This window comes from Priapulus caudatus, unplaced genomic scaffold, assembly GCF_000485595.1.
Source record: "Priapulus caudatus unplaced genomic scaffold, Priapulus_caudatus-5.0.1 Scaffold145, whole genome shotgun sequence".
NCBI classification, from domain to species: Eukaryota; Metazoa; Priapulida; class Priapulimorpha; order Priapulimorphida; family Priapulidae; genus Priapulus; species Priapulus caudatus.
The window spans coordinates 142931-156005 of NW_014577206.1; the positions used below are offsets into that span (position 1 = coordinate 142931).

General features: G+C 43.2%; 2 protein-coding genes across 2 annotated transcripts in view; both read left to right on the forward strand.

The window, feature by feature from the left end:
• Positions 1-11244, forward strand: part of LOC106806173 (26S proteasome non-ATPase regulatory subunit 10-like) — a 12631-nt gene extending 1387 nt beyond the window's left edge. The window contains exons 3-6 of the mRNA XM_014808035.1: positions 7558-7704; positions 8295-8461; positions 9190-9271; positions 10632-11244. Coding sequence (XP_014663521.1) covers positions 7558-7704; positions 8295-8461; positions 9190-9271; positions 10632-10700 — 465 coding nt within the window. The 3' untranslated portion in view covers positions 10701-11244. The remainder of the gene's footprint in view (positions 1-7557; positions 7705-8294; positions 8462-9189; positions 9272-10631) is intronic.
• Positions 11245-11559: 315 nt separating this feature from the next.
• LOC106806160 (E3 ubiquitin-protein ligase CHIP-like) overlaps positions 11560-13075 on the forward strand; it is a 3881-nt gene continuing 2365 nt past the window's right edge. The window contains exons 1-2 of the mRNA XM_014808022.1: positions 11560-11784; positions 12759-12974. Coding sequence (XP_014663508.1) covers positions 11689-11784; positions 12759-12974 — 312 coding nt within the window. The 5' untranslated portion in view covers positions 11560-11688. The remainder of the gene's footprint in view (positions 11785-12758; positions 12975-13075) is intronic.

A 13075-nucleotide genomic window follows, 5' to 3' on the forward strand; every position in this document is an offset into this window, starting at 1 on the left:
GTTTTACATTAATTTGTCGCTATAAATCAGTTGTTTGATCTATCTGCAGCTGATTGGTGCGAGGGTGACTTGCAGCAGGGCTTAGAGATGTATACATCGAGGTCAGCGGTACAGCTGCGATCTCACACAGAGGGCGGCAGCAGTTTCTCGAAGAGTACGCTCCGCCGCAAGACCGTGGCATAATCAGGCACGCCCGAGAGGGTACCGAAGAAACGACGCTAAAGCCGATTGGCAGACGATTACGGAAAGGTTCAGTGGCAGGCCGCGTAGCTCTATGGGGGGTTCCTAACGGACGCCCCCCCCCTGACCTGCGGTCTATGCTCCCGTCGCGTCGGCCGCCCTCGCCCTACACAAATTGCCACATTATAGAAAACGAAACCCCCACCAATATAAAGCTGGCACGGCCTGGGTTCACGCAGGGTGCAAAACTTAACGTGACGTCTGGAGTCAATACTCCCAGATTTACTGTCAACTCCCATTGACATATGTCAGGAGTCCCGTACTGTGACTTCTGTAAAAATTCTGCATACTAACTAGTCGTTTCATATAGCACGGCCTCGCGGAATTACCGTATTCCCAGCTAGATTGCCCAAAAGAGATTTGCGGCAGGGGCAACAGGTGGCAAGCACTGAACCTTAAAAATATAAGCACATGGCGTTATTGTTAAGTATCTTTAATTTTTGAACGGGCTCAGACTGCAGACCACTCTGGCTGACGGACCCTCTTAGGCAGTGGAGTCCGTAATCCGTGTTCAAGAAGAATGCTACACCCCGGTACCTATGGATATATCCTCCCCTATTCCTTTCAGAGAAGTTAGTAACGGAGTTCTTTTTTAGTCATGTCGTATCAGGAGCATGTCACATGGTAGTTTGCTTTTGTCCAAGTCCTGTGAATTATTTTTTTTTACAAATTTGATGTAGCAAGAATTTCATGCATACTGCCGACATCCATGTTGTTCAGAGATATGCAACTCATAATCTCTTGAAAAATTATAGCAAAATTATTCGTTGAGTTCGGCTAACACCTATTCTTAATATAAAAAGTACGATAACTTAAAGAAAATAAGTCGGAGATTCTTTACACAGTTTCTCTTATAGATCCAAAAATGTCGAAAACAGCACACTCGCTTAATTTTACATGAACTTATTTAATGGAGACAACACTTGTACAGTTTGATAATCTATTTTAAGCAATATATATATTTACTACATGCATTACTTAACATATAATCGTCGTTTTAAAGTGTCATTTTTTTTGATGAGAATGTCTTTTTCAGTTGATACTACATTAGAACACTATATAAATCACCTTTTTGAATGTCCAGCTCGGACACACTTGGTAATGGTGAGTATATCTATACGATTGATACATACGCATTCGTAATTCCAACGACACTAAGAGTTGCAGCCAGAACTGATGGCTGACCAACCACATTGACCTGTTTGTATGTTAATCAAGGTAATCATCGATCGCGTTATCATGTTACCTTAGAAACATTCAAGAACTATTACCCTTTTTTTTTTTAGCATCGTGATACGCAGGCCTGCGTTAGTAAATGGTATTAATTATGTACACGATGATAGCTTATAGGCCACCGTCGCATGCCCATTTCGTTGTTCACGAGCAGAACGTTGGTACTGGTTTGGAGATAAACAACGCACAACGGAGTGGCGAAGTTTGTTCTCCCTCTATCAACTTCCGGCGTTTCATTCTACCGGACACGAGCCAGCGATAGCTTCGGACTGGGCAGGTAAACCAACAGGGCCGTTGTTCTCAGAAACAAATTAGTCTTAACATTAGTCTTAGTATTAACTTTTTTCTTCTTGGGCCGTCGACAGAAACGCTGCGAAATTACCTGAATGAAAAATCGTAGCAGATTTCCTCTATAACAATACGACACAAAGTGCTGTCGACGTTCTATGATGACTATTGTTCTCAACATGCCCAGGTTTCATCTCCGTTTGCGGCCCTGCGATGCAGAACAGTTTCTACCTGTTAATGTTGTCAAAACTATGTCTAGTCTAATCCAGTGTTGAATTAATTAAACTAGACTACGTAATTGTATTTGCGATTAAATTTTTTTGATAATCGATTTATTTATTTTTCATAAATCGCAGGCGCTTAGTCGTGTTAATTGCCTGCAAGACTACGCTTGATTATAACGATCATCGGACATCACTAGATCTGTACGATCATTTCATCAATAGACGTGGTGTATTTGGCGTGTCTGTGGGTGTGGTGTGGACTAGTGTATTAGTCGAGTGCTTCTTTTCCATTACAGCGGAGTGATACTGGAGTTCCATTCCATTTTCACGGCCCTGGTTTTGCAGAGGTGATCTTGCGGAGAGAAGGTGGCGCTCTTACGGTTTGCAAAAGTTACGCTTTTTATACATTGAAATGCAGTTGAAAGATCATTTGGAATAATCATCTTTCTCTCTCTCACCTGCCCTTTTTTGTTTTATTCAAGCAAAATCAAGAAGCCTAAATAAAAAACAAAATAAAAAAATAAATATAATCGAATATACGCATAAAAAAGTTTACCGTCGGGATAAAGATGATCGTAGATGATACTCAGTAATTTCTCTCACTATGTTTTGAACATATTTGTTTTGCGGAAGGCGTTTTGAACGCTCCGTCGATCGAATCGTCATTTATTCGAATCTCGCAGCGCTGGTCCTGTATCCGCCCGATCACGTGCCGGCGGGACCCCGGACAAAGCACGCGCTCCTGGCTTTGAGAGGAGTACCCAAACCTCAGCGAAGACAGCGAAACCCACACTACGAGGCACGCTTCGTCCGGGAGAGGTACGATGACGGGCGAACGGGGGGGGGGGTGTCCACGGGCCGGCGAATTCTCCAGATTAAATAAAAATTAATAATTACTGTATGCGCCAATATTTTTTTCGACATATTTCCGAATCAGACTGACGGACAATTTTCGCCGAGTGGGTTATAATTCCTCGGTGACGAGCCATTGCAGTTGCCATCCCCTCACTAAATGTGCATGCCTCGCTCTCTCTCTTACGTGTTTTGACATGTATGTGCACCAGTGTCAAATGTATGTCAGATATAATTGTGACTTATGTGTATACTTCGAAAGAAACTCATGTGCGACTTATACACGACACGTACTTCAAGTGTGCAAGCGGATTGAATGTCCATCGTAGACGTTATTTTCATACGATTTCTCGATTGAAAAAGAGTATTAACCTGGCTTAGCGTAGCAGCGTTCTCTTGCTTAAATGACAACGTATATTTGTTTATGTATTGCAGCTGATTTACTTTCCCCGGAGTGGCACGCAGACGCTCAACACACAAACTAGTGTCTCGTCTCACCCCACGTCCTGACTACGGTGGACCCTAGCAAAATATATATTACGACTGAATCATGCAGCTTGAAAGCAATATGGCAACTGTTTACTTATGCAGGCAGACCGGCTAAATCTACTAGCCTTATTTTTTGCCTGCACGAATAAAAATTGAATGGAACCTTAGTAACCTGTGCTACGTTGTACTATAATTTGCTTATTGTTATGTAATGATATTGTCCTTTGTGTTGTTACATTTCAAAACATCCCTTGATGTTAAGTCAATGTGATTTAAAACTTAGCACAATGAGAGTTACAAAACAAATTTAGTTGTACAGGACTGTAGAGTTATGTCATGCTTATATTTCATTCCATAAACATGAGTTCATGTATGTGCAGGTCACTAAATCTTATATGCAACCTTTACTTATAAACTCACACAAAAATCAATTTCTAATAAATATTACAATAGATACATTACCAACTAGAGCAGTAAATTATTTAGAGAAATTCGTTTTAGAATAATTTAAAGAAATTTCCTAAATCTAGTACTTTAGCTTAATTATATATATATTGTAATGTACACAATAATAAAACTATGTATGAATGTACTTTAGAAAAAAGCTCCAAAATTTTTATATTACGTGTATTTGCGTGGGACTCTGTGACTATAGCTAACGTTTTTGATGTATTGTTATCGATTGCCGGTTAAAATACTTCCAAATTAATTTCTAGATAATTTCAATTTGTTCACAATAATATGATATGGAGCTCCCATCTAATCGAAAGACAGGCTACGGCAACCTGTTTTTAATGTCCGATAATCGACCGTTAAAACAAACGTTTCACTCGTAAAAATTGCTACAGTCACTATTGAGACAACATTCATGGAATGCGGCAGGTGTCAAACCCTGTTCGTTTTTCAGAACGTAAGACATTTGAAAGAAAACAAACGTGGGTTCACCCCCGTACATAGATCAGCCTCTGTAGAAGCCTCTGTGTGCACGAAAACTTACTTGCACCACCAAAGTCCAATTAAGCCGTCCCGACGCGTAATCACGAATGCTGCTATCGCAAAACTAATAATCTGAGGCTCCGTTGTCAAATACAGAACTAGTTTTAGCATTAGTCTTACAATTAGTCTTTTTTCTCACAGACTTGTTGACAGAAACGTGGTAACGAGTCTCGAGCTTCCCGTACACAGCGTACAGAGGTCCGGACCACGGAAAAAAGCTAACGTTAAGACAAACGTCAAGGCAATTTTCATTTCTAACCACGGCCCCCCCAGAATTCCCGTATTTCACTAGCCCCAGGGGTATTTACAGATTGCAAACTGCCCGCAACGTCTGCGAATTTCCAGCCCATACACCCTACGCGCCGACGTCAACAATACCGTGGGGGAGGGAATTGGCGGCGACTGCCGGCCGTTACCGTGGCGACGTGCTGGCCCTCGTAATCGTGCCGGGCAAGCAGACGCTGGCCGACCTTCGGCGCGACCACCGCTCTGCTTCCCCGCGCGAAGCAGACGCTGGCGACCTCTCGCGCGCACCACGCTCTGCTTCCCCGGCGAAGCAGAACGCTGGCGACCTCTCGGCGCGCCACGCTCTGCTTCCCCGGCGAAGGCAGACGCTGGCGACCTCTCGGCGCGACCACGCTCTGCTTCCCGGCGAAGCAGACGCGGCGACCTCTCGGCGCGACCACGGTCTGCTTCCCGGCGATGCAGGGGTCGGAGGTCAGAGGTCGCGCGGGTCCGAGTCGGGGGGGTCAGTAGTCCTCCACCCAGCCGTTCTCGGCGATGAAGATATCGAGCACTTCCTTCATGGCGAGGTCTGGAATGAGCTGCTGCTGCGTGAGGTCGGCCCGCGTCACGGGGTCAAAATGTGGCCGACCCGCTGAAATGTCGTGGCGCCGGGGGTTAAAGTTGCAAAACCCTGCGCTAAATGCATATATATACTACTGTGAGCTTGCATATGTTGCAAAATTCACGGTACAACTCATTTGTATTGCTACTTTCATAACATTTCCTCACAAAAATCTAAACGACACTACTTGTCTTGCAAAAGTAGCGCCACAGTGATGTTTACACGTCCGGGACACAGCGAGCAATCGTTAACAGTTCTTTTTCCTATGATTTAAAACAAGTTATAATTCATTACTATATGTTTGTTCAGTACAGAATTGTGAAATTTGTTTAAATCACATGTTATCCACATTACTTATGCAAACAGGATACAATATAGTGTTTTCTTTCCAGGAACTATTTGCTCTAGCATACCCCTTCGCTCAACATAATTTATGCGCTGAATAACACTGTCGGATCGTTGTATCAAAATCCTCTAGTTCGGAGCACATTTCTGGCTCAGTAAGAACATTTCGTGCTCACAGTAGGTGTATGTAGGATTTTTGTTGCGAGGTTACGAAATGGGAATTATTATCCTCTAAATTATTAAAATTATAAATAATTATATATATAATATATATATATATATATATATATATATATATATATGTATATAAATATATACACACAATATATATAATTACAAGAGCTAATAAAAAATGTATTATCAGCCTGTTGATTATTAATTATAATTGGTTATTAATTATACACGATATTCGCCGACCTAAGCAAAAGCAACAATACCCTATTAACGTCAATCCCCATGTGGTCAGCAGGGAATCCTTACTAGCTTCCCAACGCAATATATATATATATATTATTATATTAATTTATTATTATATATTATACATGCACGCCGCCCACACGCATCGCACACACACATACACCACACACACACCCAGTGTTGTAAGTCTCGAGGCCGGCCTCGAGAGCGTTTTCTTGGTCTCGGTCTCGGTCTTGGCCTCGGAGTGCAATGACTCGACTCGAGGACTCGCGGTTCGGAGGCCGGCTCAGGCCACTACATACATAGTACACAACTGTTCATATTGTAACACGCAGTTTTACAATCCGATTTTTCCCTTTTTCCGATTTTTTCCTTAAATCAAAACTGGACTCCGGTACTCGGACTCGGGTGGTGTGGAACTTCGACTCGGACTCGGGTGGTGTGAACTCGGACTCCGGACTCGCCGTGCGCGGACTCGGACCGGACTCAGTGGGTGCGTTGAATCGACTAACAACACTGACTACACACACGGGCACACACACACACATACCACACAGCGCTATGTAAGTTAATGCTCAAACTATCAACCTGAAAAGGATCAACTACCAACTTTTATGGTTTAACTCTTAAGTCTGTTTGATCATTATCTTTGATTACTAAGTTAATGCTCAAACCATTAGAGACACCATATTTATGGAAATATGTGCAAGAATATTTGGAACAACATGCAGAACTACATAATGCAACATTTCAATAAACCGTGTCTCATTCACAACAAAGTGGATAATATCAGTGCATGAAAGAGAAATAACTAGGGGGGTCCGGGGGGCGTGTATTTTTACCGTACGACTAATTAATGCGTAAAATCGCCACCACACCATAGACGGTATTTGGGGGTTCTTGTATATATTATAAGATAGCCGAGTCGGTGTACAGTTAGTGACAGGTTAACTGTGCATTGTCAGGTTAACTTGTGTACTGTCTTCAGTACATGCGTGGTACGGTAAAAATACACGCGTCGGATGTCCTGGTCGAACGGCAATTCTTGACGATCGATTCCCGCGCTGGCAAACTTTTATTGTGGTGGAATTTAAACGGGGCGCAACGATTCAAACAGGGGGGGAGTTTTCCCAAACGGGGCGCAACGATTCAAACAGGGGGGAGTTTTCCCAAACGGGGCGCAACGATTCAAACAGGGGGGAGTTTTCCCAAACGGGGCGCGCGCGCCCCGTTTGCGCAACGTAGGGAGAACCCTGCGTAGGTGTACGCATTGTACTAAAAGTGAGATACAAATATTTTGAATTTCACGTCAGTCGACTGTCTCACAATGTTTATTTTGTGTATGTGTCACTCATTAAAGTAATTCTCTGGTAAAAGCAATTGCTGGCAGCAAATTACTTTCATCCCAACGCATAGATGTCAACTCCCCCCCCCCTCCCAAGTCTCTTTTGAATTTGTGCCCCAACGTGTCCGTGCACATTGTTGTCTGTGATGTATCACATTTGTGTCACATCCGTCTCTGTTGTCATTTTCCCCATAGCCTGAAAACCTTATAAACATTAGTCTTCAAAGTCCAAGGGACTACATATCGAAGACGGATTTTGTTTTCTCTTCCCGTGCGTCCAGACTAACTGGAGTCCGCTGATGATTGCTTCGTCCGCCGGCTGCCTGGAGATCGTCGCGGAGCTGATCGCGCGTGGGGCCCAGGTCAACGCCGTCAACACGACGGGACAGGCTGCTCTGCACTACGCTGCTTCCAAGGATAGGTACGAGGTACGCACAGAGACGAAGCGGCTGAGCGAGAGGGCCCGCAGTCGGCCCCAGTGTTTCGTAAGCTGGTGAATGCGTAGCCCAAGGGGCGAATGAAATCATTTTGGGGTGAATGAAACTAGACCAAGAACATAAGGAAATTTAGTCGCTGGTGAAAATGTAATTTTGTGATAAAGATGTCAGGGTGAATGGCACCGAAATAGTTTAAGAAGCACTGGCTACCCCTCGACAGTCGCTAGCTAGTTTCTCTCTTACCGCCGGTTCTACGTGGACCTTGAACGTGTCCGTGTTTATGTAACATTGACTCGAGTATCAGGACTCGGTGCTTAATCTTTGTAAGGCAAGTACAATTTCAAGCAAATTCCCGTCGTTTTACAAAGTGATTAGGTTAGTATTCTCGGCAGTAGAGTGATGCTTGACTCGTACAATATGACAATATGTACAATATACATTACTCTTACTTGAGCAAATATGCTCGTAGCAACGAATAAAAAACCACTTGAACCTCGTAACTTTTCGAAGCGAAGAGCAGTCACGCAAGAGTCACAACGTTTCGCGACGCGTCTGACGGAGAGAATTTCTCCGTCTTTCAGATCGCAGAGAAGCTGCTGTTGAGTGGAGCTGACGTGAATGTGGTCGACCAGACGGGCCACACGCCCCTGCACAGGGCCGTGTGCAAGGGCAACACGAAGGTCGTCAAGCTGCTCTTGCAGTACATATCCAACGTAAACGGCAAGGATGTCGAAGGCAACACGCCACTGTGAGCACGTGTTCGCTTAGATATTCTGAAAAGATGAATCCAAATGCTACAGCAAACGTTACCTCTACCCGCGTAGCACCTTCGCTCCATCTAAAGGGATGTACTTCTTCCTGTAGCGGGAGCGAAGCGGATACACGTATGGAAGTATTACTTGCCGTAGCATTTGGGTTCTTCTGTTCAGAAAACGCTTCTCATTAAAGCGTAAAACATATACACTATGATGTATAATTTACAGAAATCTGCAGTGAACTTGTGTAATTTTGATAATCCGTACAAGTTACTGGTTTCCTAGGCGATTGTTAAATGTGAGTAGATACCATCGAAAGGCCGTCATGCAAATTTCATGTGTCATTTCGTGAACTAATTTATACACACCATCTATGCGGAGTCTAACTTCTGACATTGCGTGATATTTACAGAGCCAATGTGGTATTGTATACATAGTATAGTGTAGTGTAGCGTAGTGTAGTATAGTGTAGTGTAGTATTGTATAGCATAGCATAGCATTGTATAGTATAGCATAGCATAGCATAGCATAGCATAGCATAGCATAGCATAGCATAGCATAGCATAGCATAGCATAGCATAGCACAGCATAGCATAGCATAGCATAGCATTGCATAGCATAGTATTGTATAGTATTGTATAGTAGTAGTGTGCCTATATATGTAATAGTACGTAGTTTGCCTAATTCTATTGATTTGTCTTCTATAATCTATTTTTGACAGTCACCTGGCATGTCAAGAGGAGAGAGCAGAGGAAGCTATGCTGCTTGTACAGAGAGGAGCAAGAACAGAACTCCTTAATATGGTATTTATTATAGTGAATAAATAAGGTATATTTAGCAAGATTTAATAATGCAACTACACAATGTTGATACAGTGAAACTCGCATAAGTCATCATCGTTTAACTCGTCAATTTGCATAAGTCGTCATGGAAGTCAAAGTCCCGATTTTCTCTCATAGTAAATCCATTGGAATAGGCCCGCCCAAGTCGTCATTATGTGCAAGTTGTCGCCCTCAGACAGGTCCCATGTAATACAAACAACAGTAATTTCCCATCTGGAAGTCGTCATCACAAATGCCGATGGCGCAGTGTATGGTCTAGGGGATGTTCGAGCTGGCTGTCGCAGATATGCGCTTATAGGTCGAACCAACGATCGCCTGTAGATCGCACAACTGAGTTGTTGCTGTGTGCACTGATTGTTTCATTCGCATTGTTTGCTTGGACGCATTGTGTTTTTTTCAACTCGCACATCTCCCAGATTCCCCAGTGTATGCAGCCCAATGCAGGGTGCGAGTTCGGAGTCAAATACTCCTTGATTTACTGTCGGACTCCCCGATTTACTGTCGGACTTCCTGATTTACTGTCGGACTCCCTGATTTACTGTCGGACTCCCTGATTTGACATATGCAGGAGTCCGTGTGCTTCCCTGAAAATTCTGCCATACTGTACTAAATAGTTCGTTTCAGAGCACGGCCTCGCAGAATTACCGTATTTTTCCAGCAAGTGTTCCAAGAAAATTTGGCAGACGTGCGCCGCAAATGTCCTGCAATGTCCAAACGTGTAATCAACAGCGGGTGTTACAGATACCCAGCGTGTGCCACGCTTGCCGCTAGTTCGTGCGATGTACGTGCGTTATGGCCAGCAGCGGTGTCGATTGATGTACGGGCCCGATTGTTTGACGTCTGCTATGAATGTGGAGCGAACTGACCGTCGTTGTGTGTGGAGCAAGTTTATGACTGCGTAGGGGTGACGGCCGCCTGCAAGGGGAGCCCTACATATAATTTGACAAAATGACGACTTACGCGTATGTCGTCATTTTCGTAAGTCGGCACATATTATATATGCTGGTCCCAAAAGTGTCGACTTATGCGAGTTTTACTGTAGTATTTAAGTATTTTTTGTTCATGATTTTTGTTTTATTTATATATATATATATATATATATATATATATTGCATGTGTTAGTTATATGCATAGTTCATGTTTGCACGCCTTTATGTCTGCGCACATGTGATGGCAGTTTAAAGTAAAGAACGAGAATTCTGAATATCCAAATGAAATATCAATCTACAGTGCGTTATATAAAACAGATGTGTTTATGGTAACCACGGAGATCGATACACCGGAGCCACATGTAGATTTTTTGATTCTCGTTTTCGTGCAGGAAGAGAAAACGCCCCTGTGTTACGCGTCGCAGCGATTAAAGGCCAGAATCAGACGTCTGGAACAGTAATCTCGCGTTTCATGACGAGTGAGCAAAGACCGATGTGACCGGAAGTCTTCGTCGCCACGTTACCTATACAGAATGGCGCCATGGAATATTTCCTTTAAAGATCAATTAGTTAACCGCGTTTTGAAATTGAGTATTTATTAAGGCAGTGGCTACGGGTACGGTAGCCGTATCTTAATGTCTCGAGGCTACGGGTACGGGCGTCCATTCGCTTTCATACTTAACGAGACAAAGATGGCGGCGGTGGCGCCAGATTTCGAAATAACGCCTTGGGAAATAAATTCACGATTTGAGAGTTTAGATGAGCTAGAACCCTAACCCTAACCCTAACCCTAACCCTAAACCTAATCCTAACCCTAACCCTAACGCCAAAAAGGGGCTTCAACGACCGACGGCTACCGTACCTCCAGCCACTGCGATTTATTAATCGTTAATTGCCATATTCATGATATTGAACGACGAGGAGAATTGTGTTACAAAAGCGAATTTTATGTTATTCTTTGGTATGCAGCAGCAAAGGTTTTAATAAATTGTGTTCAGTAAAAAATACTGTAACAGTGTATTTTATTAAGATTTACACCCTCAAGTTTGCAAGATGCACTCGTACATGTGCACATTTTGGTTACAGAGCCTGCCCACTAACCCAAGAACTTCTCTTCCTAGTGTTATGGAATGTTTTTATTAACACACATAGTAATTACTAAATAGAACGAATGTTGCAATAGGTTCACAAATTGATGCTTAATTTAAAGTTAATTATATGACACAAAAATTACGAAATTTGTGCTTTTCAAATGCTGTAAAATTTTGCTCGTTAATGCTTCAACTGCTCAAGAGATGGCAGTCGCGTCGCTGTCAACATTGCACCAATTCTGAGCACCAATTGAACGTCGCTGCGAGATTAGCCAATCTGTAGATTTCTTGAACTTTCCTTCTTTTTGGACCGTTCACGACCTCTTTCTCCGATGACACGTCACACAAGTCACACAATATGAAAATGAATGCCAGTGATCTCAAAGAACAAGGGAATCGATTCTTTCAGACAAGAAAGTATGACGATGCAGTGTCTTGTTATACCAAGGCAATTGTAAGTACCGGTACTCGGTAGTATTTATGTAACGTTGAATTTAGCTCTAGCCTCTAGGCTCTAGTACTATAGCCCGCGTTCATTAACTGCCGCAGGCCTCTATATTATTAGTAATAGTATTACTGTGTATTTGTGCACAATGGCGTGCGCGCTATGTGTTGCAGCGGTGTATTGGACGGTATTGAAGTGAAGTTATTAGGGCAAATCAAACATTAAGACTATTAGTATTACGTGTACTACTAGTACTACTACTAGTACTACTGGTAGGTCTAGTACTGACAAGTTGTATTATTTTATTAACCATCATTTTATTATTGAAACGGCCCAAGTGCCTGTGCTCCTACATCTCTGTCCCCCCACATATGTAACTAACCCACAGCCCTATGTCCCTACGCTCATTTCACAATGACCCTAGAAACGCCCAACCTAAAACTGTTACATTTACCATTCTCCCTATACATCAATGTAGCCACACAAGACGAGCGACGCTCTGTCTACATAGATTACCACTAAAACAACCCCGAGTCTAGCCGCACTCCGCGTCTCTAACTAATTTGTGTAACATCTGTAAATCATATGTTACATTTATATAATTGTGGCATTGTCATTGGCACTGTCACTCCACTGACACTAACAGCTAGTTATAATGAAGGCACTGCAGAATCGCAATGTCAGTGGAAATGGTTCGTGTAGTTAGCGATTCCACGTAAAGATTATGCTATAGACCCAGTTTATTGCCACCTAACCCAGAAACATTGATCAGAATCTCGATTGGACTCCCTACCCGTATTTTTGAGTTAGAAATACGAGGATGCGTGCTACTTTACTTAGTGCTTAGGCGAGAGGCTAGGTTACATATCTAACCTCTTAACCTCGTAAATATTAATCTTCACAATCCGAGGGACTATAACGAAGATGGAAAGAGAGTTTAAGAGACAAAGATGATCTAACCGCTGATATCATTCGTGTTTTAGCTCAGGAATCCCTGCATACCAACCTACTTCACAAACCGCGCTCTCTGCTTCCTGAAGCTGAAGAAATGGGAGGCGGCATGTCAGGACTGCAGGCGCGCCCTCGAGATGGACAAGGTCCTTGTCAAGGGACACTTCTTCCTCGGCGAGGCCTTGTTAGAGTTGGGCTACTACGATGATGCTATCAGCAGTCTACAAATCGGTAAGCACGGACACATGGTCTCTCTCTCTCTCTCTGTCTCTCTCTCTCTCTCTCTCTCCCTCTCTCTCTCTCTCTCTCTCTCTCTCTCTCTCTCTCTCCCTCTCTCTCTCTCTCTCTC